The 27,757-nt window shown below is 37.1% G+C and overlaps 1 protein-coding gene and 1 pseudogene across 2 annotated transcripts; one reads left to right on the top strand and one right to left on the bottom strand.

Moving 5' to 3' along the window:
* Positions 1 to 230: 230 nt before the first annotated feature.
* RAD51 (RAD51 recombinase) lies at positions 231 to 26,482 on the bottom strand. Of its 2 annotated transcripts, XM_008570235.1 has the most exons (9): positions 26,392 to 26,482; positions 24,381 to 24,518; positions 18,351 to 18,468; positions 16,758 to 16,849; positions 10,603 to 10,697; positions 2,076 to 2,189; positions 1,575 to 1,704; positions 1,240 to 1,361; positions 231 to 767 (listed from the first exon to the last, which is right to left on the bottom strand). In XM_008570235.1, the coding sequence occupies exons 1-9, from the start codon at positions 26,476 to 26,478 to the stop codon at positions 644 to 646; spliced, it is 1,020 nt and encodes a 339-aa protein (XP_008568457.1). In that variant the 5' UTR covers positions 26,479 to 26,482; the 3' UTR covers positions 231 to 643. The 2 variants fall into 2 exon arrangements, with proteins under 2 accessions (XP_008568457.1, XP_008568458.1); XM_008570236.1 differs by lacking the exon at positions 1,240 to 1,361 and having other exon boundaries at positions 26,392 to 26,478.
* Positions 2,408 to 3,223, top strand: LOC103588530 (annotated as a pseudogene).
* Positions 26,483 to 27,757: the final 1,275 nt, after the last annotated feature.

Below are 27,757 nucleotides of genomic sequence, written 5' to 3'. Positions count from 1 at the left end.
AGCCTCTGAAATGCTTAAGATTCCAGAACTATCTTGAGTTAGTTTTAGCACTAAAAGACCAAGTAAGTAGATGGTGAAGGGCTAAAACCCAACAGGCCTTATGCAAGACTCTTTAACCAAAAAAAATTCTTACATGACACAGTTCAGGCATCCAACTTAAAAATCTGTTTCTGATTGATGGGAGAGTTTTACTGACAGTAAGAACCTGTGAAGAGACCCATTCCCTTTGCTACATAGCTCAGGCATTTTATTTGACCATTATTCAGAAGTGAGAGAAGAGCCGGGTTTCCCCAGCTTTAGTTCTCCCAGCTTTAGCTCTCTTAAAGACTAAGATTGTCCAATAGACAGCTGTCAGATTTAAGTCAGTCCCAAGGCACCATGTCAAAGGTATTTCATACCTCTCCTCCCCAAACCAAAGAAATCAGAGATTAATATACTCCAGAAGGAATAAACACTTCAGATCAGTTTGTAACTACTGACCTGTCTCCTGTTTACACCATCAGAAAAGCTGATATAATAGCTATTTTCCTGGAAGCCTTTTCCTGGCAGTCACAACAGGAAAAGGTCTGTGAAGAACCCCAGGGAGCACTCCTCTCCATTAGGCTGCTGCACTTAAGATTTAACACAGGAAAAAACCAATGATTCAGTCTTTGGCATCTCCCACTCCATCTGCGTTGATGGCAAACATAGCTTCAGCTTCAGGAAGACAGGGAGAGTCATAGATTTTGCAGATTCTGGTTTCCCCTCTTCCTTTCCTCAGGTACAGTCTGACCCAAAGACACAGACCAAAGGACCAAGTTATTATAACTAAACGATTCCATTTCTGACTGTATTTATGATAGAGCTAAAATTTTTTAGACATATATACTTCCTAAAAGGACTCTGGGGATCTTTCTGTATTTCTCAGTGCACTTCCAACCTGGAGGAATCCATTTTGCCCTGCCCCCTCTCTCTTAGTGGATTGTCCATATTGAAACAATTTCTTTTTTATATTCAGGGAGAGGCATATCAATTATTTATATTCATTCTTCCACACTTGAGGGCTTTTAATTCCTTTATGAATTAAAAGCAAACACTTGTACCAGCCAGAGCATGACAATTAGATTTAGCAAGAGTTCCTAAGTGTCTAATTATACAACAGTAGCTTTTAATAGGGCTTAAATGGAAATGTTATACCTTTATGTCTGTTTCACAGTTTATATGACATTCCAAGAAGAAGCATCTATCCCATTTCTTTACCTGGTGGTTGATGCATGGGCGATGATGTTTCCTCCAATAGGTTTTTTGGGATCTGCAGCAAACATGGCTGCTCCATCCACTTGGGCTACCACCTGGTTGGTGATTACTACTGCTACACCAAACTGATGGGGAAAGGATAAATGTCAGTTTTGTGGCCATAGACATTCCAATGCTGCCACCACTTTCCCCCATAAAGAAATAAATTACTAATGTCTCTCTTCTTCTTTTCTGATGCCTTGATGATATCAGGCACTGATGTCCTAGCTTCACAGCAAGGCTCCTGGAATTTGTAGCCACTGAAAGTAGGCATTCTCTGTCCTTACTCCTCAGCTTACCTCATCAGCAAGTCGCAGAAGCATCCGCAGAAACCTGGCCAAGTGCATCTGCCTGGCTGAGAGCTCCCCTCGACCTGAGTAGTCTGTTCTGTAGAGGGCGGTGGCACTGTCTACAATAAGCAGTGCATACCTATAGGGAACAAAAATTCTCTGAAGCTCCTGTTTCTAGCCTATGTCAGATTCTGTTCCTTTCCTCACCTCCCTAAAATCTCATATTCATAGTTATACTCATATTTAGATGCTTAATTAAAATATTTGTATAGCATTCACATCTGAGGCACCATTTAACAAGGTATGATTTCTAGCAAGATCAGGTAGATCATAGCTTCATTTTTTAAATAGTGACTTGACCAAAACCACAAAGCAAGAGTGAAAATAGGAACTAAAACTTAAATCTGCCCATGTCTAAGTTAAGCTACTATCAGTCTGGCCAAACAGCCTATACAAGATTCAGGGTAAGGGCTCTGGGAAAATATTTAGTGTCTTCTTCTGAGCACATACCTAGACTCTACCATCATGGCTGATGCTTGATAAAGGAGCTGGGTCTGGTGATCTGTGTTGAACCCTCGAGCATATGCTACATTATCCAGGACATCACTGCCAGAGAGGCCATATCTACAAGAGAGGACAGAACATTTTTAGGCTGTGCACAGAACTCAGGCAGATGAGAAGTTCATCTCTAACACTTAAATTATCTGGATGGGTAGGTTGGTAAGAAGTGGTGTTGACAGTGGTTTCAGGGCCAAAGGATATAATTCCCTTTCTGTTAGAAAGTTCAGGCAGGCTGCTCTGGAGGATTCATGCACAACTGATAAAGTATATCGGATGAAATCATGACCGGGTGGGCACTAGTTACTACCACACATAACAAGAGACCCTTGCCTGCAACATCATGGAGGACATGAAGAAGGGATCCTTTGAGGGAGCAAGCCAAAACCTACCAAAGTGTAAACAACTTGAAGCCAATAGACTGTACCTTAAAAATGATGCACCCCAAGCAAGACATAAAAAGAAAAAGAAAAAAAGAGTACTTAAATGAAGATGTTGAATTAGTTTCATGGAGTACCTAAGACAGAACTCACAGGTGGTTCACAATAGGGACATGATAGCAACAGTCAGTCAGGAACTAAGGGATGAAATTGCAGTTGCCTTAAAGAAAGACAATTGACGGGAAGGAAGATGATTAAAACGACAAGCAGCAAAGAAAAATGCAATGGTATGTGTCCATTGTAGAAAACCTGGCCATGGAATTGCAGGTTGCCTGGCTGCCCTTGAAAATCAAGATATGGGCACAGGAATATGTTATCAGTGTGGGTTCACAGAGCACAAAATAACTAAGTACAAGGGTAAAGTAGACCCAGCTCTTAGTGAATTTCCTTCTGCAAAATGTTTTGTTTGTGGGGAAATGGGGCACTTGTCCAGATCTTGTCCTGATAATCCCAAAGGACTCTATGCTGATGGTGGTGGTTGCAAACTTTGTGGCTCTTTGGAACATTTTAAGAAAGACTGCCCTGAAAAGTCAGAATTCAGATCGGATGGTCACAGTTGGTCGCTGGGCAAAGGGAATGAATGCAAACTATGAAGGAATTTTGGATGCACCTAAACCACAGAAACCCAAAACAAAGATACCTAAAGTTGTTAATTTTTGATGACAATCAGTACTTTGGTTAGTTACCACCTCATTGTTACTTTCCAAACTGAGCCTACTTCACAAATTAGAGGTGGGCTCCCTTGAAGCCAAGCCTACATGGCAGACATCAGTATGATTCCTGCATTCTGTCCATCAGGGAGTACTTCTACGCATTGTTTGGAGGAAGTCACTGAAGAAAAGTACAATGTGGTTAAGTTAGATTCTCTAAAAGAGCAAATTTTTAGCAGACAGAACTTAGACATAACTAAGTGATTATATACTTGATTGTAGCAATCATTTTTTTTAAAAGCAAAGTTATGTAATAATGTGAACCACCCCTGTACTGCTTTGTGGGAATTTTTAGCAGACAGAACTTAGACATAACTAAGTGATTATATACTTGATTGTAGCAATCATCTTTTTTAAAAGCAAAGTTATGTAATAATGTGAACCACCCCTGTACTGCTTTGTGGGTTTTTTTTTTTTTTACTGCTGTGTACTTGGAAATGAATTTTTGGTTATGTTGTTTTCTTGGTTTAAAGTATCAATTTATTATTATAATGGAAACTTATAAGTTGCGACAAAGTCTGTATTTTTAAAATATTGAATAAAAATACATTTGCTATTTGCTCAAAAAAAAAGTTCAGGCAAACTATAGAGATGACAGCAGCGGCTACAATGAAGTATGTCTACTTGGCAAGACATCAGGATAAATCAAATATATTCTTTGAGGACTCGAACTAGAATGAGAAATTTTCAAATATAAACAACATTCTCCTGGAAAAACCAAGGACAATATAACAGAATTGAGACAAACAAAAATAATGTATCACTCAAAGATAATTAAATTTATTTTAAACTGTTGCTATATGGTAATAAAACCTTCTAAGCAAGGACCCCAAACTGTAAGAAGTTCAAGAAAAGCAAATAACCATATTTCATTTCTTCTATTCTCTCCCTTTTCCTTGCTAGTAACTAGTTACAGTTTAGGTAGAATATTTGACATTTACGTATCCAGTATGATTAAATGAGTGATACGTTAATTCATCTTACGTCTCCACCAATAATGATTTTTTCCATTGTGTTTAAAAAGGAATCTCCTGTTTCTGTGGCATGATCTGTATTCTCTCACCTTTGTAACTGCCACCTAAGACAGGAATATTCAGGTAGCTCAAGTAAGACAATTTCATTTTCATTAAAGGTACCATAATGGGATTCTATTCCTTCAAAGGTAGTTTGATTTTCCATCTAACAAGACTCAACTAAAAGCTTTCCTGTAACTCTCAAATAGATGTGATTCTCCCTCTTCTGCACTTCCAGAGAACTTTGGGCCTTTTTATGGCACTTGTGAGGAGCTACTTTTCTATTCTTTTACTAGACTGCAAATTCCTTCAGAAAAGACTGGGTCTCTTTACCTACCGTACATTTTATATACTTAGTAAATTCTAAATAAATGCTGAATGAAGCTTTCATCCACAACCCAAACAAAAAGAGAATCATGTATCACCATTTTTAACCCAAATAATGTTTTCACGTTAATGTCACCTAAAATCATTATAGTCCAAAAATATAACAGTGACTCCCTTATGTATTAGTTCAAAAGAGAATGTTTAAATAAAATCCAATGTGCTGTAATTCCTTGAGCAATGTTTTATGTTGATATTTTAACATGAGGATAAGGAGCTGGAATGAGGATAGTTTTACCTTAGGATCCTAACCAAATAAATGAATAAATAATCAGTAAGGGAGATTCTTTTTGCTATCAGAACATGTAATGTTTATCAGGAAAACAGAGTTTTCATAACTTTTCTCTCAGCAGCACTCATAAAGACAAATATGGGGATCTCTGTACTTAGGTTCCAGAATCAGGACATGGATTTTCCAATTCCCATAACTCGGAAAAAGTTGGCTGGAAATAGCATCCTCTCTCAGTGTTTTGTAAACTTCCTTAAAGATAAGAATAACCTGGGACACCTGTTAAAAAACATTCCTGGGCCTAGTCCAGACTCAATGAATCACAATTTTCAGAAGAGGCCAGATAATTTGTATATGAGGATATTTCAAAAAGCTGGTGAAAAAATAGGAATAAAAGATAAGAAACTTCCATGAACTTTTTGAAGTCTCCTCACATTTAACAAATACCTCAGGTTATTTTTATTTTTACTTTTCAGCAGCTGGCCAAAACAAGGAATCTCAGGTTATTCTTAACATGTAAGTTTGAAAAATTCAGCTCTATCACCTCAAAGGGGCTCTGTGTCACAGTACTTAAAAAAGGTGTTGATTCTGTAGCTAGCAATTATGGCCATGGTTCTCACACTTTAGCAAGCATAAGATTACCTGGAAAGCTTGTTAATACAGATTGCTAGATCCTAACCCCAGAGTTTCTGATTGTTTCTGATTTAGTAGATCTAGAGTGGTGTTAGGGAATTTGCATCTCTAACAAGTTCCCAGGTGATGTTAATGTTGCTGTTCTGAAGACCACATTTTGGGAACCCCTGAGCTATAGCAACCTGAATGTAAATTAATATTCTTCAACAGAGCATGGCAAAAATTAATCAGTGAGGGTTGTTTCTGTTATAAATGGAAATTAGATATTACCTTAAGGAGGCCTTGTGACTTTCTCAGAACTATCAATTTAAATACAATATACAGGGAGAAGGAGGGGGAGGGAATAAGGGAGGAATTGGTAAAAGATCACAAAAATCGATTACATTGTATAATGTTAAATACACTAACTATCCTGATTTGAGCATCAAATATTGCACACAGGTATTGATATTCATGCTGTACCCCACAGATATGTACAATCAACTGTTTCACTTAAAAAAAAAAAATTTAAGGGCCAGCCCATGGCTCACTTGGGAGTGTGGTGCTGATAACACCAAGGCCATGGGTTCAGATCCCTATATAGGGATGGCCGGTTAGCTCATTTGGGAGAATGTGGTGCTGATAACACCAAGGCCATGGGGGTTCAGATCCCTATACAGGGATGGCCGGTTAGCTCATTTGGGAGAACGTGGTGCTGACAACACCAAGTCAAGGGTTAAGAGGGGTTAAGAGCCCCTTACTGGTCATCTTAAAAAAAAAAAGAATTTAAAGTATATCTCTTGTAAAAAAAAAAAATGCACGATACATAAAAAGAAATTTGATCATAAAATTTTTTCTTGATAGGTAGATGTGATTAAAACGAATTAATGAAATTTCTCTTTAAACATATTTTTCTTTTCGTTGGCAAAAAGTCATAAACATAGCCCTAATTAATATTAATTCATTCATTAAAAAATACTGAATACACTGTTCCAGGGTTTGTGGATACAGCCAGTTGCCAAAACAAAGTCCCTGTCCTCATAGCCCATATTCTATTAGCTCCTCTATACTATCTGAATACTTCTTATTTATGTTACTGAACAAAGTCTTAGTGACTGTCCAAAAGAGAATCCTTAAACTGCTAAAATAGTGTGTACTTAAAAGTGTGAATTCTGTACTGTATAAGATTGCCAAAACAACTTTGGGAGGGAAAACATAGTTCAGTATACACATCTTCAGAAAACTCAGATCAGAGTGCAAGAGAATAATTTTTTCTTGACGGAGATTTTGTAAGCAGAGGCAAAGGGCTGCAATTATTGTTCTAGGCTAATTTTATGTTTCAGTGGTGTACACTCAATGGGTTGTAGTCCTCAAATTATAAACTGGGAAAGAGAATTTGATTATAATTATAAGACTAGAGAGAATATTCGCCTCAACTTAGCCAGGCAAATTCCAACTTATGTTTGAAATCTCAACATGCAATTAAATTCTGTTTAATAACTGGTTTCAAGTAAAATATGTAGTTGGAACTAAATCACTACATTTGACCCTAGACAGGAGAAAATAAGTAAAACAACTTTGAGAGTTTATTGGAAAGCTGCATTAGGGGATGTAGAAATTTATAAAATTTTCACCAGCTTTACTGAAGTACAATTAACATACCATAAAATTAACCTATTTTATAAATTCAGTGACCGAAGTATAAATTAAATGAGTTTTAGCGAATTTGCAGAGTTGTACAACCATCACCGCAATCCAGTTTTAGAACATTTCCATCCTCCCCAAAAGATCTCTCAAGTCATTTGTGGTTACCCCCTGCTCCTACCCCCCCCCATAATTCTACTGTCTCTATGGATTTTCCCCTTCTGGAAATTTCATATAAATGGAACCACTCAACACGTGATCTTTTGTTTTTAGCTTCTATCATTTACCATGTTTTGAGGCTCATGTCGTAACATGTATCAGTACTTCCCATTTATTGCTAAAGAGTATTCCACTGTATGGATAAAACAAATTTTGTTTATTCATTCACTAGTTGATGGACATTTGGGTTGTTACCTATTTTTGGCTATTATAATGATAATACAAACATCCACGTACAAATCTGTGTGGACATGTTTTTATTTCTCTTGGGTATATAACTAAATTGAAATTGCTGGGTCACATGTTTAAGAAACCGCCAAACTATTTTACAAACTAACTGCACATTTTACACTCTTACTGGCGATGTATGAAGGTTCCAGTTTCTCCTCACCCTCCCCAATATTTGTTACTGGTTTTTTTTTATTATAGCCATCACAGTGGGTGTGAAGTCGTATCTTACTGTAGTTTTAATTTGTATTTCCCTGATGACTAACAATATCGAACAACTTTTCCTGTATTTACTGGCCATTTGTATATACTCTTTGGAGAAATGTCTATTCAAATTCTTTGCCCATTTTTTAATTGGGTTATCTTTTTATTGTTGAGTTTTAAGAGTTCTTTATATATTCTGAATACTAGACCCTTATCAGATATATAATTTGCAAGTATTTTCTCACATTCACTTCTAAAAAAATAGTAAAACATACATAACATACAATATATCACTGTAACCATTTAAAAGTGTACAGTTCAGTAGTATTAAGTACATTCACATTGTTGTGCAACCATCATCACTATACATTTCCAGAGCTTTTTCATCATCCCAAACTGAAACTCTGTACCATTAAACAACAATTCTCTATTCCCCCTAACCTTAGGCAATCACCATTCTACTTTGTCTCTATGATTTTGAGTACTCTAAGTGCCTCATTTTAGTAGCATCATACAGTATTTGTACTTTTGTGAAAGGCTTATTTCACTTACTATATATAATATCCCCAAGGTTAATCCATGTTACAGCATGTGACAGAATTTCCTTCTTTTTTAAGGCTGAATAATATTTCATTGTATGTATACACCACACTTTGTTTATCCATTCAGCTGTCAATGGACATTTGGGTTGTTTCTATCCTTTGGATGTTGTGAATAACGCTGCTACGAACAATAGTATACAAGTATCTGTCTGAGCCCCTGCTTTCAATTCTTTTGAACATATACCCAGAAGTAGAATTGCTGGATCATGTGGTAATTCTGTGTTTTAACTTTTTGAAGAACCACCATACTAATATCCATTTTGAGTGTATAGTTAGGTGTATAGTACGGGACTAAATATATTTTTTTGCATGTGGATATCTAACTACGTTAGCACCATTTTTTGAAAAGGCTATTCTTTCCCTATCAAACTGCCTTGGCACCTATGTCAAAAATCAAGTAACCATAAACAAAAGGTCTTATTTCTGTACTCTCAATTCTGTTTCACTGATCCATGTCTATCCTTATGCCATCATCACATTATCACAATTACTGTAGCTTTTTATAGTAAGTTTTAAATTTGGGAAGCCTAAGACCTCCGATTTTTTTTTTTTCCAAGAATGTTTTGGCTATTCTTGGTCTTTGCATTTCCATATAAATTTTATGTTCAGCTAGTCAATTTCTGCAAAAAATCTTCTTGGAATTTTGATAAAAATTGTGTTGAATCTATAGATCAATTTGAGGAGAACTGCCCTTTTAATAATATTGAGTCTTCCAATCCATGAACACGGAATGTTTCTCTTTATGTAGGTCTTCAATTTCTCTCAGCAATGTTTCCCAATTTTCAGTGTACAAGCTTTACACTTCTTTTGTTAAATTTATTCCTAAGTATTTTATTCTTTTTCATGCTACTGTGAATGAAATTGCTTTAATTTTATTTTTGATTTGTTCTTTGCCAGCATATAGAAATATAATAGATTTCTGTATATTGATATTGTATCCTGTAACCTTGCTGAACTAGTTTATTTAGTTCTAGTTGTTTTTTGTGTGTGGATTCCTTAGAATTTTCTATATACAGCATCATGTCATCAGTGAATAGATAATTTTACTTCTTACATTCTAATCTGTATGTCTTTTAATTTTCTTCCTGACTGCACTGTACAGGCCCTTCAGTACCTTGCTAAATATCAGTAGTGAGAGTGGACATCCTTGCCTTGTTCCCAACCTTAGGAGGAAAGCAGTCAAAATTTCACCATTAGGTATGATGCGAGGTGTAGGTTTGTCATAGATGCCCTTTATCAGGGCATGTGACAGATGTTCTATCCAGTACTGAGAGTGAGATATTGAAGTCTCCATCCATTAGAGAAAGTGAGATATTAGTCCTGCTATTACTGTTGAATTGTCTCTTTTTCCTTTTAATTTTATCAGTTTTTGCTTCACATATTTTGAGGCTCTATTATTAAGCATGTATATGTTTACAATTTTTATATCCTCCTGATGAGGTGAACTTTTAATTATAAAATATTTCTTTTTGTCTCTAGTAATAATTTTTTTTATCTTAAAGTCTATTTTTGTCAGGCTGGCAGGTTAGCTCAGTTGGTTAGAGTGTGGTGCTGATAACAAGGTCCACGGTCCAATCCCTGTGCTGGCCAGCCACCAAAAAAAAAAAGTCTATTTTTATCTGCTATATTAGTACAGCCACTCAAGCTCTCTTATGGTTACTATTTGCATGCAACATCTTTTTCCATCATTTCATTTCCAACCTATTTGTGTCTGAACCTAAATTGTTTCTCTGGAAGACAACATATGAGGGTGCTCAAAAAATATTATGGAAAAATAAAGAATAGAAATCTATCCATGAACTTTTTTTTTTTTTGACCTGTAAGGGGATCGCAACCCTTGGCTTGCTGTCATCCGCACCACGTTCAACCAGTGAGCGCACTGGCCATCCCTATATAGGATCCGAACCTGGGGCCTCGGCGCTATCAGCACTGCACTCTACCGAGTGAGCCACAGAGCCAGCCCTATCCATGAACTTTTGAAGACCCCTCGTATAGTTGGATCTTGTTTTTATTCAGTCTGACAGCAACTCATAGACTGTTGACTAAACAATGCCCTTCTCCACTATGAAAGACGCACACACACACCACTTTGGGTTGTGGAGTAAGAGAAGAGACATTCTTCAGCCTAACTAACCCTGGCAATCACTACAGTGACAAGTGCAGTCATATTCTCTCTTCTGATCCAGTAACCTACCTTTCAGCCACTGCTAGCAGACGTTCTGGCCTAAAGGTACCCTCGGTATCTATGTACATGGCCTTTCCTTCACCTCCACCCCGGTCAATGGGAAGCTAGAGAAAATAAAAAGGACAGTGGAAATAAACACTGAATTTCTGATATAGCTAACCAAGTTCCTTAAGTTCCCTACAATTCTTCCCATCCCCAATAAGGCAAAGGGAAATTAACACTTCAAAACGACAATCGGAGATAGGGAGGAGGCATTCCCTTCTCATAGGAACACAGCTAGTAGTAGATGTGAAGTTCATTGTGTCCCACAGCACATAAAGCTAGAGTCTTCTCAAAGTTGGACTGCTTAGAAATATAATCCAAAGTAGGGGATAAAATTCTATGGTTGCATAGCAACACAAGACTGATCGATTTAAGAGTATCAACATTTGGAAGACCATTTCCCTTAGCTTTAATCAATACGGGGCCTCAATCCAATACCCAATTAATTTTAGCATGTCCAGACCAAACTTATACTTCACTTTATTCAGGAGTGTTCATTCCTGCAGGTTACTAAAGAGGTTTATCAATGTCTCAGGAACATCCATAGCAAGTTTAAAGTGTGAGCAAGAAAGAAGGAAAAAGGTGTTTGCCCCAACAGCGCACGTGTGTGTGTGTGTTAAGAATGAACAGAGGGAGAAAAAGCAAATATAAAAGTAGAAAGTAAGAATACAAAAAAAAGGAATATCACAAAAACTGTCTCATGAGCCACTCAGGGAAATCTCTGCCTTAGGCTACCCACCCCATGTCAGACACCTTTGAATTCTTCTACAAATTTTAAGTAAATGATGCTAACAGGTAGTTGCCACCCTATGGCTACTATTTTGGAGCCATAATTTACCTTTAATTTCTGAAGAAAATCCCTTAGAACATTTTACATTAAAGGCCTGGTAGCACCAAATTTTCTTTTCTATCTTTGAGAAAAAAATTTTTTTTTTCAAAATTACAAAATAACCATATACTTACATTAAAAATTCAAACTATAGAAGTAAATAGAATAAAAATTGAAAGCTCTTCTTCATCACTCACCATCTCCGAGAAGTAACCTTCCAGATAATTTTCTATGCATTTTCATACACTAAATAACATAATTCATGTAAAATGTTAGGCACAGTGCCTAACATACAGGAAGCACTTTGAAGACATTAACTCCCCAACCTCTGGGGGCACTGATTTCAGTGAATACTCAGTTATGGAAGGCTTTGTTAATTTGAAAAGGAAACAATAATGTTATTGTTTGACAGGTTGGCAGATAAATCTTTCACATTATGGGAATCCATGGAATAAGCGAAGATGACATATACAACAAAAGAGGGTCTTGACAGAGGAAAGACTTGGAACTATTGGCCAAAAGGACAGAAAGCCAAAGCCGCCTTAGTTTTTTGGAGAGGAGAAAACCTTGACACCCTGGGACTAAGTCCCTAGGAAATAAGATGAATGAGGTTTCCCTTTCTCTTAACTTATCTTACAAGGTGGTGCTCTAACCAACTGAGCTAACCAGCCAGCTGCTCTCTTACCTTCTGGTATTTTTAGTGCTATCATGGGAGGGGACTCTTTTCCAACTGGGTTGACCTCCTTGGGCAGAAGAGAAGCCATAAGAGACTAGGCATAGGTGGGCAGATTGACAGCAGGGGAATGGACATAGGCTCAGTTGGGCCAGTAGTAGCCTTGAGCAGATTCAGGGTGATGGACTACATGTCTGTTCTCCAGCCTATTTTGCCCCCTCCACCTTGCTGTCCCAGAGCCACCACAGCCATCTTGTGCTATACAGCTGAGACACCACCAGGCGTATCATAATTTAACTCTTCTTCCTACTTTATAGTAATGCAGGTTGTTTCTTTTACCATTTTAATAATGCTGTGGTATAAATTCTTTGTACATATGGGAAATGTTCTGTAAGACAAATTTTTTGTCAAAGGGCATGGGGCCAGAGCTGGCTAGTTTGCTTTGTTGGTTAGAGTGTGGCATTATAACACCAAAGTCGAGGTTTTGAATCCCCATACAAGCCAGCTGCTGCAAAAAGAAAAAAAAAAAGACATGTGCTTTTAAAGTTGGTAAATACATTAAATCATCTTCTCAGGATTTTAAAATCACTCTAGTACTTTGAACCAGCATAGGCTATTCATTTTCGTAACGTAACCATTGTTCTCAACTTTATATAACTTCACTATTAAGGTCTAACACATAGTGGGGTTTTGCTTCATTTAGTTGAGAAAATCTAAATAAGAGCAGATAATGTTTAGTAATTTAACATCCCCTCTATACCTCTGGTTCTAGCTCTTAGGCTGGTGAAATGTAATCTCTTCTACTATTAATGAATTTTCTCTAAAAAAAAAAAATCAAAGATCTATGTAGTTGTTGAGCCACCTGTGAATTTTGTTATTTTTATGGAGAGGCTATGTTTACATGAAAATTTTGCTTCAGTTTACTGTTGACAGGCATTATCACACTACTTAATAAACATTCCCAGGCTAGGATTCTATTTGTACAACTCTAGAGCATCAGTGTGATAGGCTGAGTTGCCATGGCAACTATGAATATTATGTACTGTCCTCTAAATATTTATTCCACGTGAATTTTTGTCAAAACAACATGGGGAAAATATTTCTATTTAAAAATGTCACACATCATGTCAAGTGACCCATGTCAGAGTGATATTTTAAACAGTTCTATTTCTTATTAGCTATCAAATTTCTAATGGTATGCAGGCAATGGCTGTAGCTTCCATAGTTTACTACCACTCTTCCTCTTCTCAAGCCCTCCTCCCTTATCCTAAAAGTTCTCCTATGACCACCCCCCGCTTTTCTTCCTCAGAATTATTTATAAGGAGAGCCAACAATGGCTTAGATATATCTGATACTGAAATCTTAACTTGGCTGTCTCGTAAGACATATGGTAACATTTTGATCTGTGAAGAAAAGATCAGTGGAACCAACAAGGAAAGAAACACAATGAAAATGACAAGTGAGAAAGGAAGATGATAAGAAAAGCAGGAGACTAACAAGCTAGGTCACTTGATGAAGTGGCTTTATATTCATGAAGAACCAGAATATCCTCCTATCTTAAGAAATGGCATTTACCAGCTCAAGACAAAAATGGTGACTGATGAAGGATATATCTGTAATATTTTCAAAAAATGAGTTATTTTCTAGAGTGACCTGAGAAAATCAGTCTCATTATATTAGTCCCTGCAGATACACATGTTTTACCAAATGTGGGCCCCACGCAAGACACAAGGTCCTAACAAAATCTGTATTTTTAAAATGGCATACACCATCTTTAACTACAACACAGCATTACATTGATATAATAAAATTTTTTATAGGGTACTATTTAAATTCCAAATTATGAAGGATAGTTCTCAAATTGTTTTATGAGAAAAAAACACAAAAGAAAACAATTTATATTTGATGTCTAAATTTATAATTGAGTTCCAAGAACTATTGTTACTTTGGTGAGAGGAAAAGAACTCACACTAGGATGGAAAGATACAAGGTACCTCCTCTATCATACTGATATAAAGAGGCAGATTTTGTTTCAGTTGTTCTTGAATTCCATCAATAAGTCATATCTATGGTAGAAGTGAGCATAATCTATCTAGATAAAAATAATACCGTTTTCTTCAAAATACTTAACATTATGATAAAGCTTTAAAAGATTATAACAGAAGAGTTGATCCATGGACATGGGCCAGGTTCCAGGGCACTCTGTGGACTGGCCACTCACAGCAGCATACCCTTAAAGCCAGGGAATGTCAGCACCCACTCAGAAAAGGAAAAAGGGCCCCCCAAAACACTGCTTGAAGTTACAGAACAGGGAAAAGTTAGCTTTCTCTTTTTTTTTTTTTCCTTTTTGTCTTTTTTCGTGACCGGCAAACGGATCGCAACCCTCAGTGTCGCGCCCGTACCTGACCGGGACCAGCCATGGGATCGCAACCCTCGGTGTTGCTCCCGCACCTCGCTCAGCCAGTGAGCGGCCGGTCCGTATGTGGGATCTGAACCCTCGGAGGGAGCTCCGCCGCGCTTCCCAAGCAGCGCACTGTAGCAGTGCGCCACCGGACCGGCCCCCCAGCTTTCTCTTCTATATCCTGCTTCTTCTATCTAATTTCCAAAGATTCCACTGTTATTTCTTTGTATGGCTTAGCTCCACATCACTCATTATTGCTAGACATCTTCACTTGGGGATTCTTTGTCACTTTAAACCCACCATCTCTAAACTTGAAATCATCTTTCCATAAAAACTGTCAACCCCTCCCAAATCTTTTTTAGTGTTTACCAAATTAATACATTGTTGGGCTGGGGGTGTTTTTTATTGTTAGTCATTAAGTGCTGCTCTTCACATCTTCCGCCTATATACTTTCGGTGTCACTATTTGAGTTTAGCCTTGACCAGTTAATGCTCATAATAATTATACATCAAATACCCTTAGCTCTAGCCTTTCCTTTAAATCCATACCAGAATCACATTTTATTTTTTTGGTGGCTGGCCAGTACAGGGATCCGATGTTACCAGAATATTTCTGCAAGTTTTGCTCATGATATTCTTTTGTTGAAAAACATTAAATAATCCCTATTCTTTACAGAGTCAAGTTTAAACTTCTTACCTACACTTGATTCCTTCTAAAATATGGTCTTGCTGTATCTTTCTAAGGTTTATCTCCTACAACTTTTCTATACAAACCCTGAGACAGGTAAATGTTTTTTATTTATTGTCTTCTCATATGTTATGTCTCCACATCCCCTATACTTCTGTTCATCCCCTTCTGTACAGTAAAAAGCCTTTAATTTCTTTACCTCCCCAAATTTAGCATTTTCTAGGAGTCTTGTCCAATATCTTTCTTCCATAAAATATTCCACGATTACTCTAGGGTGAAAAATCCCTCTCTCTTCCTGAAACAGTTAAGCTCTTTCCTCTGTACCATTCATTTTACAATATATGGGGCATGCCTTAGGAAATCTATTCTATTATCTCCATCCATTCAAGTATTTATTGAGTGCTTACTGAGTGCCAAACACTGATTTTGGCATTAGCAATAGAGCAGAGAACAAGCCAGTTAGACTCCACTCCACTCTTATGAAAGTTTTAAGATCATGGGCTCTGAAGTCAGATTTGATTCCTGTGTTTACTATTTGAATGAAATATATTAGGCAATTATTTAACCCACTGGGTCTGTTTCCAAATCCACCCATGAATGGAAACATAAGTGAAGGAAGAAGAAACTGAAGGGGTCCAGGGAATGTTTTTTCCTAATAGAGGATATACTAGGCATATTTGTATATCGATGAGGATAATCTAACAAAGAGGTAGAATGGAAAATGGAAGCAGTAGAATCCTTGGGAAGATGGCAGGAAAGGGTAACCAGATCACGGTGGTGGGATGGGCCTTTGAGAGGAAAAGAACACATTCTCCATTATAACCTGAGATTAAAAAAAGATGGGCACAAATATGAGGGCACTTCAAAAAGTTCATAAAAAGATTCATATTATCTTTCAGTTCTATTTTTCCACAAACTTTTTGAAGTATCCTCACATAGGTGGATTTATTTGATGCAAGGAGCAGGTTAGGTCACTGGCTAAGAGTGAGGGCTAAAGAGTAACACTGAGGAAAGAGGACAAAGTATGAGATATCTGTGATTTAATTGATTGGGAAAGTATACCTAAGGAAAGAAACTCAGTTGATTTGCCAAGCAGTATTGAATATCAATCTGAAATTTGTCATCTTGAATTTAAAGCAATGTCAGCAGGTTTATGCTATGATTTTTCATCAGTATGATCAGCTATTTGGGTACAGGTGCTGAAAAAACAAATGGGATTCATCTAAGGCTGGCATCTCTTCAAGCAGGTATGTAAACTGAACATACCTATAAGGGAATTACTTTAATGATGAATTATAAAATCTAAACTACGAAGAGGGCAGGTAAAGCCAGGAAACCTAGTGGATGATAAGAAATCAATAATTTGGAAGTTTCTATGATGTGGAAGAATTTTGCAGTAGAAATCTCTCTTATAGTTATAGGATTCTTGAGGACAGAGAAAGTGCTTTTTATGTCCATCGTTACTAACAGATGCCTGCAAATAACAAGAATCAACTAATTCTTGCTGATTAGCTAAAGCTCCAATAGCTTACCTGACAGGTTACAGCCAATGTATGACAGATCTGGGTCTTCCCAGTTCGGAATTCTCCAAACATCTCTGTGATAGATCCAGTCTCAATTCCACCTAAAAGAAAATAAGAACCCTCTTAGCACAATACACATGTTTAGAAACTGTTGCCACAGAAATGTTCTTGGAGCTCATCAGAAAGATGTCTACATAATTTGGAAATCCAATTTTCAACAAGCAGTAATTTTTTAAAAACTTATTTTAAAATAATTACAGATTTATAGAAAGTTTCAAAGAAATGTAAAGAGAGGTTCTGTGCATACTTCACCTAGCCTCCCCCAATGTTAACATCTTGTATAACTATAATACAGTATCAAAATCAGAAAAGTGACTTTGGCAGAATCCAGTTTGTTCATATTTCTCCAGTTATACATGTACTCACTTGTGTGGATATACAGTTCTATGCAATTTTACCACATGTGTAACTTCATGTAATTACCACCATAATCAAGATATAAGCAGCCATTTAAAAAATGGTTATAAATAATATCACCTAATACAGGCTGAGCATCCCTAATACCAAAACCCAAAACTCAAAATGTCCCCAAATCTGAAACTTTTTGAATGCTGACATGATGTTCAAAGGAAATGCTCATTAGAGCATTGCAGATTTCGGATTTGGGATGGTCAACAGTAAGTATATCATGCAAATTTTCTAAAATCCAAAAAACCCAAAATCCAGAACACTTCTGGTCCCAAGCATTTTGGTAAGGGATATTCAACCTGTATTTACTAAAGGTTTCTTGGGTACCTGGCATTGTGCTATGTTTTCATATGTATCATTCATTTAATTCCAATAACCTACAAGGTAGGAAAGTCCTTTTATCCTCATTTTGAAAAAAACTGAAGCACAGAGATATTAGATAATTTTCACCATGTAATACAGCCAGTAAATGTTTGGAGGGGGAACAAGGGGAGGACTAACACTCAAATTTGAGTGTGATTCCTGAACCCATGCTATTTTGTACCCAAAAAAGAGAAAGCTTAAATGATTAAAAATTTGAGGAAGCAGCAACAACCAAATCTAACTTTACAGCAATTAGAACAGCTATGCTTTCAAAAGTTCAAAAACTTTACGGTTTCCTTAAACTCCTAAAGATTAGTATGTACTACAAAATAAGTAGTATTCAGGCTGGCCGGTCAGCTCAGTTGGTTCAAGTGCAGTGTTGATAACATCAAGGTCAAGGGTTCGGATCCCCATACCAGCCAGCCAGCCCCCCAAAAAGAGTAATATTCAAACATGGAGTGTTTTAACCAGTCATCAGATTTTCAACTTTGGGGTAGAGTAGAAGGTTATAATTATTATCATTTTCTTAGAAAAAAAGGAGCTTACACTCTGAATGCAATATTAAATGGTGATTAAATTATTTAATTTGCAGATAATTTTAGTATAAGTCAGATACTACCCTGTAGCATTCTTACTTCTTCAGTGTGGATACTGCCCTTATCTCTTAATCATATCTATCATGTAAATCCTACCCAAATATTTTAGTTTTGTTTTGTGATCTGGATGCTTTGCTAACTACAGCTCACAACATAGGATAAGAAATTACTATACCTTGAAGTAGTTTGTCAAGCTCTTTGGAGCCAGTAGTAATCTGTATGATCTCTGAACGCCTTTGGTGGAATTCAGTTGCAGTGGTGAAACCCATTGGAACTAATTTAGCTGCCTCAGCCTGCAAAAAATAAAAAATGTTAAATCAATACAACATTAATTAAACAAGAATCAAGTATATAGTGGGAAAGGAAAACATCTAACAAAATTTCCAGAATGATTTCTCTTTTAATAGTCATCAAAAAAGATAATCTAATTCAGAGATTCCATGAAGACAACCTTTTTAACTGCCGATTCAATATATTCATGCAGTTCAAAAAGAAAACCTATTATAGACCCACAGATATGTGCCTCATGTGATTTATGACAAAGGTGACAATATAGTACATATTTATACCTTCATTTCTTGCTCCATCAACCACAGACCAAATCTCCTTTCTACTTTGTAAAATGAGGACATAGGCCCTTTCATCTTTCCTCCCTTCATGTCTACTTCCCCATCTCTATCAGCTGTACATTTTCTTTTACATTTTCGAGGTTGAGAACATTTACATACTATTTTGTAACCATAGATAAGTCTTCTATAATATGACCATGGGTTGGTTCTAAAATTTAAAAATAAATACTATAGGGCCGGCCCGGTGGCGCACTGGATAAGTGCGCCGCTTGGGAAGCGCGGTGGCGCTCCCGCCCGAGGGTTCGGATCCCACATGCAGACCGGTTCCCGCTCACTGGCTGAGTGAGGCGCGGGAGCAACACCGAGGGTTGCAATCCCGTTGCCGGTCCCCGGTCCGGTGCGGGGGCAACACTGAGGGTTGCGATCCGTTGCTGGACACGGAAAAAGACAAAAGACAAAAAAAAAAAAAGAAATACTTTGAACAACTCTATGCAAACAAATTATTTAGATGAAATAGGCAAATTGCTAGAAAGACACAAACTATGAAGTCATTCAAGAAAAGAAAATCTGAATAGACCTATAGCAAGTAAATAGATTGAACTTGTTTTACTTCTGTAAAGAAAAAGAAAAATCAATGAATAGATGAGAAGTGGGTTTGTATTATTCTATCAACTCTTCTATATACTTAATGTTTAAAAAAATCATTACAATGTTTATATAATAGCTTTGTAAATATAATTCATTGCAGAACTGAATGGTGTACAAGAAATACAACTCCTTTTTTTGGCAGCTGGTCGGTATGGAAATTACTAGCCCTTAACCTTGGTGGTATAACACCTTGTTCTGACCAACTGTACTAATTGGCCAGCCCACAATTCCTTCTCTAAGGTTCCAACGTTACCAATGCTATGTCTCTCAAAGGTTTCTGTCAAATTCAAATGAATTCTTTTTAATATGTCACCAATTTCAAAGTCATGCCACATGAAAAATCTTTTTCTCTAGCGTTCTGTGACTATCACTTGTCAAGTTTTCCCAATCCCTCAATCTTACTATGCATTCTACTGAAGATCCCTTTTTCTTCTCCAAACTAGGTTTGTCTGCTTTCTAGGCTAGCTATTGTCCTGCATCTTCCTTCACTGAGCATCTGAATTGGAGCTGCTCTAACCTAGGTCTTGTTTCCTGTCCTCATTTTGGAAAAGTACACCCTCAAGTAACTTCCTAAGAAAGGGTAGATGACAGGAAAATGTTCTGAATCCTTGTATTTCTGAAAGTGTTTTATTCTGCCCTAATATTTGATTATTAATATTTCTACATATAGAATTCTAGGTTTAAACTGATTTTCCCTCAGAACTTTGAAGGCATCACTCTACTAGCTTCTACCATCTAGATTTCTGATGAAAAATGTGCCACCTTTCTCATTTTTGTCCCTTCACAGGTAACTTACTTTCCTGAAATCTTTCAGAATTTTCTCTTTATGACTGATATACTGAAATTTTACACTGATATGTCTGGGCGTGGGTCTGACACTCTGTAGGCTCTTTCTATTAAGAGTTCTGTTTCTCTTTAGCTCTGGGAAATTTTCTTATATTATTACTTTGAGACTGTCTTTCTTTCTTCTTTTCTATGATCTCTCTTCCTGTAACATCTACTAATTCTCAGGGTAAATGAAGATTAATAAAAATTAGAAAACAAGAATACCAAAGGGAGGCAGGAAAGAAACTATAAACCAATATTGAACTCTAGTTAATAATATGCATGCTGAAATATTTAGGGGGAAGGCTACTAACGTCTGCAAGTTCTTTGAAAAGCATTAAAAAAAAAATCCAAGATGATAGGTGATAAATCAAGTATAGTAAAATGTTAATGGTAGAGTCTAGGTGGTAGGTATGAGTGTTCATCGTAAAATTCTTTCATCTTTGCTGTAAATTCAAAAATTTTAATAATAAAATGCTAAGGGGGGGAAAAAACCTCACAGGAGATGCTTTCCCTTCTTCTCATCTTAACCCCTAAGTTTTCTAGTCTATGAGCTCTTACATGAACAGAATATTATAGCCAAAGTGAGGCTTGACATAAAAACCATGCATTAGCTTAGTCTGGCAAACTTTACTTCTGTTCATATACTTACATAATAAGTCTGCTTTTCATCTGTGCTAAGTAGATGTCTTAAATTTGCAGGAGTTTTCAATAACCAAGAACTACCAAAGCCTGGGCACAAGTCACAGTATGTCAAGTAAAAGAAAAATATTACAAAAAATATCTTGTGCTGAATCTGTCAGTGCTATCATGGTGCACTTAGAGAGTACAGCTCAACAAAAGCCAATTATAATTACATTAAACTCCGAAAATGTAGAAAATGCCACAGAAGAATCTGGCACCTTCTGAATGAATTATCTCATTCACAATATCTTTCTCTCTCAACCGTTTTGATTTATATTTTGAAAATGGATTTTCTTTTCTTTGGATAGTTTCCTTTCTCCACTGTGAAAATGGATATTCTTGCTCAAAGTCTCGATTCCAAAGACTCTGGGGGAATGGGAGGGAATAGCCATAGTGACTGAACAAATCACTAACATTTAAAACAAATAACACAATCATAATCTTTACCAACCATAAGCTCACTTAGAGCTGCACAAAAAAAAAACACAAAAAAACCGAAAAACAAACTTTGCCCATCAGAAACTCCTAAAATATCTGAAATCAAAGGGGACAGAAAAATAAAGACATACATCTATACCATTTTGCATATCTCAGTTCACTTATTACAGGTTTGTATTTATGCGTTCACAGAAGCAGAGTACTGATTTGATTTCTAAAACTAAGATCTGACAGGGCATAAGCGAAGAGCCTGTCAGCATTTGTTCAGTTACAAAAATTGATGCCCAGAAAGTGATAACAAACAGACTTGAGGGACCTCTACTGGCTTAGTCAATATTACAATCTTTTAAGGAAGTATGAGGGTCTCAGAACTCTTATTTCCAATTAAGCCACCACTTCAGCAAATGTTAATTTGAGTAATCCGATAAATAATAGCTTCATACTTACATGAATGGCAACATCTTTACTCCTAGGACTTAGATGAAGAACTACTTAGTTTTTGAGCACTGACTGAATTACTACTACAGAATGGTACTAAATAAATGTCTGGAGTAACAGCCCTGCCAGTGCTTAAATATTCAAAGCTTAGTATAATACCCAATAAAAGACTTAACTGGGTTGTATATGCTAATGTATGATGAGATTATTAAATAAGCACACAAAAATTTTAGATTTATTTTTCATATGACTAAGTTACATGGCAGAACTAAATGCACCGAAACATTAGTTCAGGACGCTTGCTTTGAAGATTCTTTAGCTTTTTTTTTTGGCAGCTGGCCAGTAAGATTCTTTAGCTTATGAAGATTGTTTTTCAAAGAAAAATTCTCCAAAACTGTAGCAGTAATCAACATTATATACGAAAATATAATTTTATAAATACATATTTGCCTTACACTATATAAAACTTCAAGGGTAAATCTAATTGAACTGTACAACTATATAAATACCAAAGGAGTAAGTGCATAAAATAAAATGTAATCATGCGGAATTATGGGTGCTGAAGAAATATAAAGCAAGAAAAATAAATAGTAGCCCTACAACACTAAAGGGGGATGAGGAAGGGTCATAGTGTAATAGGATGAAAATAACTGGATTCTAGTCTCAGTTCTGTCATCATCTGCATGACCTTGGATAAATAATTCAACCTCTGTGCCTAAGTTTTCTCATCTGTGAAACAGAGAAAATATTGGCCCTCCTTACCTTTTTTAGAGTCATTAGCAAGACAAAATGAGAATATATGTGAAAGGCATGGGAGCTCAAAGCTAAAGTGTCATAAAATATAAGGGATTATTAAATTACTGCCTCATGTTTAGTTATGCCAGTAAAATCACTTTTATGGCATTTATTAAGGTTAAAAAAAAAAAAAAAAAAAAAGGCAGAGCTGGCCGATTAGCTCAACTGGTCCAAGCAATAAAAACAGCTTCTCCATTTGAAAGTAATACATTTATTATAGGAAATATAGGAACTTCAGAAAATTGAGGCAAAAAATAAAAATTGCTCACATTCTTACCATCCAGAAATAGCAATGCTAATATTTTAATGTTTACCCTTGGTGTATGTTCTGTACATACATATATACATACACTTTTTAAAACAAAGATCAAATACACATATATTTATACATATGTATATGTTTTGTTAATCTGCTTTCTTAATATCAGAAACATTTTCCTTTACCAATAAATATTCTTCTAAACTGTTTTAATGGCTGTATACTAATGAATAACTTATTCCTCCCTAGGTCACATAAGCTGTACAGGAGTCCCCCCTTATCCTCAGGGGATATGTTCTAACACCCCCAGTGGATGTGTGAAACAGCAAATAGTACTGAACTCTCTACATACTATGTTTTCTCCTATATACACATACCTATGATAAAGTTTAATTTATAAATTAGGCACAGAAAGAGATTAACAACAATAATATTAAATAGGACAATCGTAACAATATGCTATAATAAAACTTAATAAATGTGGGATCTCTCTTCTCTCCAAGTATCTTACTGTACTGTATTCACCGTTCTTATGATGACGATGTGAGATTATACAACACCTACATGATGAGATGAAGTGAGGTAAATGACAAACGTATTGTGACACAGTGTTAGGTTACTACTGACCTGTATACCTGAATCTATGTAACCATCCCTTACTTGTAGAAAATGGCTTGGTATCACTCGTTTCAGGGGATGCCTTGCTGAAGTCTTTGTTGCCATCAATAGGAACACATTTTCTGTTCATGTCTTCTACCCACAAATTTAATGCCTTTTCCATCTTAACTAATCCATTCATCACACTCTATGACCTTAACTTTTGCAGTCTGAGGAGTGACAGCAAAACTAGCACAAATTTTTCCTACTTGGCAATTTAATGAATAGAATATTCATTCTTACCACAGCATTCATTCTTAGCAACCTTGGCATAAGATTTTTTTCTTCCTTATTAAATCAAGAACTTTTACCTCTTCACTTAAAGGAAGCACTTTACAGCTTCTCTTTGGCAAACCTGAATTGCCAGGATCACTACATTTGCACTTTGGGTCATCAAGTAAAATAAGGGTTACTTCAACACAAATACTGCAATACCAGGACAGACAATCTGATAAACAAGATAGCTTTGGGCCGACCCCGTGGCTCACTCGGGAGAGTGCAGCACTGGGAGTGCAGCGGTGCTGAGAGTGCCGAGGCTGCGGGTTCGGATCCTATATGGGGATGGCTGGTGCGCTCACTGGCTGAGTGCGGTGTGGGCAACACCAACCCCTACCAGTCAAAAAAAAAAAAAAAAAAAGATAGCTTCTGAGTGACTAATGAGTGGGTAGCGTATGCAGCGTGAATATTCTGGACAAAGGAATGATTCACATACTGGGTAGGACAGAGTGGGATAATGCAAAATTTCATCACACTACTCAGAATGGCACACAATTTAAAACTTATAATTTTATTTTTGGAATTTTCCATTTAATATTTTCAGACCAAGGTTGACGGTGGGTAACTACAACCATGGAAAGCGAAAACACAGATAAGTGAGACCTACTATACTTACCAGAATTTTATCAGCTTTGGCTTCACTAATTCCCTTAATGTTTATTAGCTCCTTCTTTGGTGCATAGGCAACAGCCTCCACAGTATGAAATCCAGCTTCTTCCAATTTCTTCACATCATTGGCATTTATGCCACATTGCTGGAAGTGAAGAAAACCATGGATAAATTTAAATTTCAGTTCTCTCATCTGTCTAATGTGGATATTATGTGCCCTATATACTTCACAGAGGTGTTTGAATAATTGTAATATTACATGCAAAAGCTCTGAGAAGTGTGATCTACATATGAGGTATTTAATAACAAATTATCAACCTTTTCATTATCAAAAGCAGTAGGGTTTTTTTGTTGTTTGTTTTTTTTAGGGGCAGCTGGCCGGCACAGGGCAAAACCAGTAGTTTTAAACTAGCCCTATGCTATGTATATTAACATGGTCTTTTATCAGGAACTGGGATTAAACCTAGTAACACCCAACCTTTTATCACTCTGACTCTAAATGTCCCTTGAGACCTTGGGGCCATAAGAATCTACTTTAAACCAGTGTTTCTCAACTCTTTCCATATCAAGCACATATAGAAAATGATATTTTTATTGTACGCTAGTGTAAACAGATAAGGCTGTCTCAGAGTTGAGGGGAGCACTGTCTTGGGATATCAATATCATTTTGTAGAACAATGACTGGAAAGCTCTGCTCTAACAACTGACATTACGAATGGGGAAAACTACTTTTAGTCAGGAATCTTTATACCACTTCTCAAAACAACCCAAAGTTACCTCTATCTCCCTTTACACAAGGTCAGCTTGGTTTTATAGGCCACTGAAACCATGACTTCTGGAAGAGCATGAGTTAGTGGTGTAATGTGTATGTATTTGGGAATCAGGAAAGACTTAGGAGAGGAGAGAGATTAGTACAAGTGTATTTTTAAAAGTTCATTGAAAATCTGCATTATCTTTTTTTTTTTTTAAAAAGATGACCGGTAAGGGGATCTCAACCCTTGGCTTGGTGTTGTCAGCACCACGCTCAGCCAGTGAGCAAACCGGCCATCCCTATATAGGATCCGAACCCATGGCCTTGGTGTTATCAGCACCGCACTCTACCGAGTGAGCCACGGGCCGGCCTTGCATTATCTTTTTAATTCTATTTTTCCATAAACTTTTTTTTTTTGGAGGCTGGCAGTAGGGGGATCCAAATATTCTTCTTCAAACTTTTTGAAATACCATTGTACTTGCCCACAGAACAATGTCTGCTATCAATATTTAAGCACTAATCAATGCATATGTGTGAGGATAAGGATGCTCATGGCACCAAGTTATGACTCTGAGTTCTCAAATGTTTACCACAAATCCATTTAAGTAACTTCTAGAGTCCTGAAACTTAGTTGGAGGTGGGAGAAATATTCAAAAGGAGACAGAGGAATTTTCTTTGTTTTCCCTCCAACTTCTTTCAACCTACATTAGCTGCACTCACACTGGGGCCTCTATATAATGGGCAGAAATAGTGCAAGGCCCCAGCTCTGGTGCTTGATGTTCCTGTGCAGAGTTCCAAATTACAGCTTAGCTCTTACACCTTAACAACCCCCAACCCTTCTACCTGCCTGTAAGAGGTATTGTGCTAGTAATTTCAGCACAAATCTGGGTCAATGGAGGGACGCTGCTCCCCTCTTCTTCCTGTATTAACTAGTCCAGGCCACTGTAATTCCCTCGGACAAGACTTTCATACTTAGTGCAAACAGCGCAGAGATTCCACCATGAAATCTCAGGCCTTAGTTTCTGAATAGTCCAGCTCTGAGAAAGAAAATAAAGTAGGAGAACTGTTGACAAAAGAGTCCTGGCCAGACACGTTTAGCAACAGTCTTAAACTTTTCCACAGGATCCTTGACAACCCTCCTTAAAACTCTAATTGGGGTCTTGACTTTCGTAGCAAACCTGGTTAATGTGAAGGCTGCGATATCTCTCATTAGGTAGAAAAATCTAGTACAGCACTATAATTCCAAAATTAGCAACTAAGCACATACCTCTAATCGTGAAATAGGTTGTGGGCCAAAGCTTTCTTCTTCCACTGAAGTATCTGCATTTGCTTCAAGTTGCATCTGCATAGCCATTACTGAAAAATACAGATGGCCATCAGTATACCAGAGAAATACTGTGGGTATAAGTCTGAAATAGAGCTCCCTACACCCTCATAACATACACTATCTGCTTCTGTAGAATTGCTTGCTTAACCGAAGTAACCCCATCTTACCCCGTCTGACCTGACACAATGACCTAGTTCCTGGAATTTACCACACCACCTGCTTCACCCCATCCCGGATGACCCCCCTGGCTGTGACTGCTTTTGATTCAATAACAGAGAATCCTGAACAATACCAAAGCCATCTTGGGAAGGCACTGCTCCAATCCCATTGTTAGACTACCCCCCCTTCTGCATGAGAAACCGTTGACCTTCTCATAGAAACAAAAACAGCTGCATAGAAACAGAAGCCATACACAGTGAACTATTACATGAGAACAGGAACCATACACAATGAAAATCTGTATGCTCGATTGCTCTAATGGCTCATTTTTGGTTTCTGTAACCTAGCTACCTAGCTTGCTTTGTGCACCTGGAGAAACCCGTGTGCCAACGGGATGTGGTTTTTACCTTTAAAAACCCACAAGACCAAGGCCCGGGGCCGTTCTCCCTTTGTTGCTCCTTGAGAGATGGTCTCTGGCCAGCTGGAGTGAATAAACTGCCCTTTTCTGCACGAGTAGAGCGTAAGTGCATTCTTGCAGGAGGGTGCCTCACAGCAAGTCCCGAGCTCAGTTTGCAATAAATCTCTGAAAAATTACTTGATAAACTTTTGGTCTAATCACTGACCTACCTATGGCAGGAAAAAAGCAAACCTCTCACCAGCTTTCCTCTCCATCTAGATAGCTAGCTAGCTGTATCAGAAAGATTTGAAGAAGAGCCAGGATCATTTTGCTTCTTAAAGATGCACACCTTAACTGGATCAATTATGTCTCCCTGTGCCCCTGCTTTATATTCCTTGAGGGTATGGTCCAAGCCTTTTTTATTTTTATATACCCCATGTAAATGTTAGGTGTTTGGTAAACATTTGGTAAATGAATGCAGACTTTCTAGGACTCTACTTAAAATAATAATACAAAAAAAGATTGACAGAAGATTAAACTGCTTCTGTTCCATTATTCCCTTTCAATAAGAGGGGTTTGGGGTTGGGGGACAGTGAAATGAAGGTACAGAATGGTTGCCCATAAGCCTCCATTCCTAATAGAGAAATGGTGAACTGAAATGAGAGAAGTTTTTCACATCTCAGACAAGGACTGTAGCTGGTAGTTGCATGTTTTTGCTTCTAATAAGAGTGTATGGAATTTAAGGATCAC

Source organism: Galeopterus variegatus, unplaced genomic scaffold (assembly GCF_000696425.1).
Source record: "Galeopterus variegatus unplaced genomic scaffold, G_variegatus-3.0.2 Scaffold583, whole genome shotgun sequence".
Taxonomy (NCBI): Eukaryota; Metazoa; Chordata; class Mammalia; order Dermoptera; family Cynocephalidae; genus Galeopterus; species Galeopterus variegatus.
Note: the sequence above shows the minus strand (reverse complement) of the source record. Positions and strands in the feature narration are given on the sequence as shown.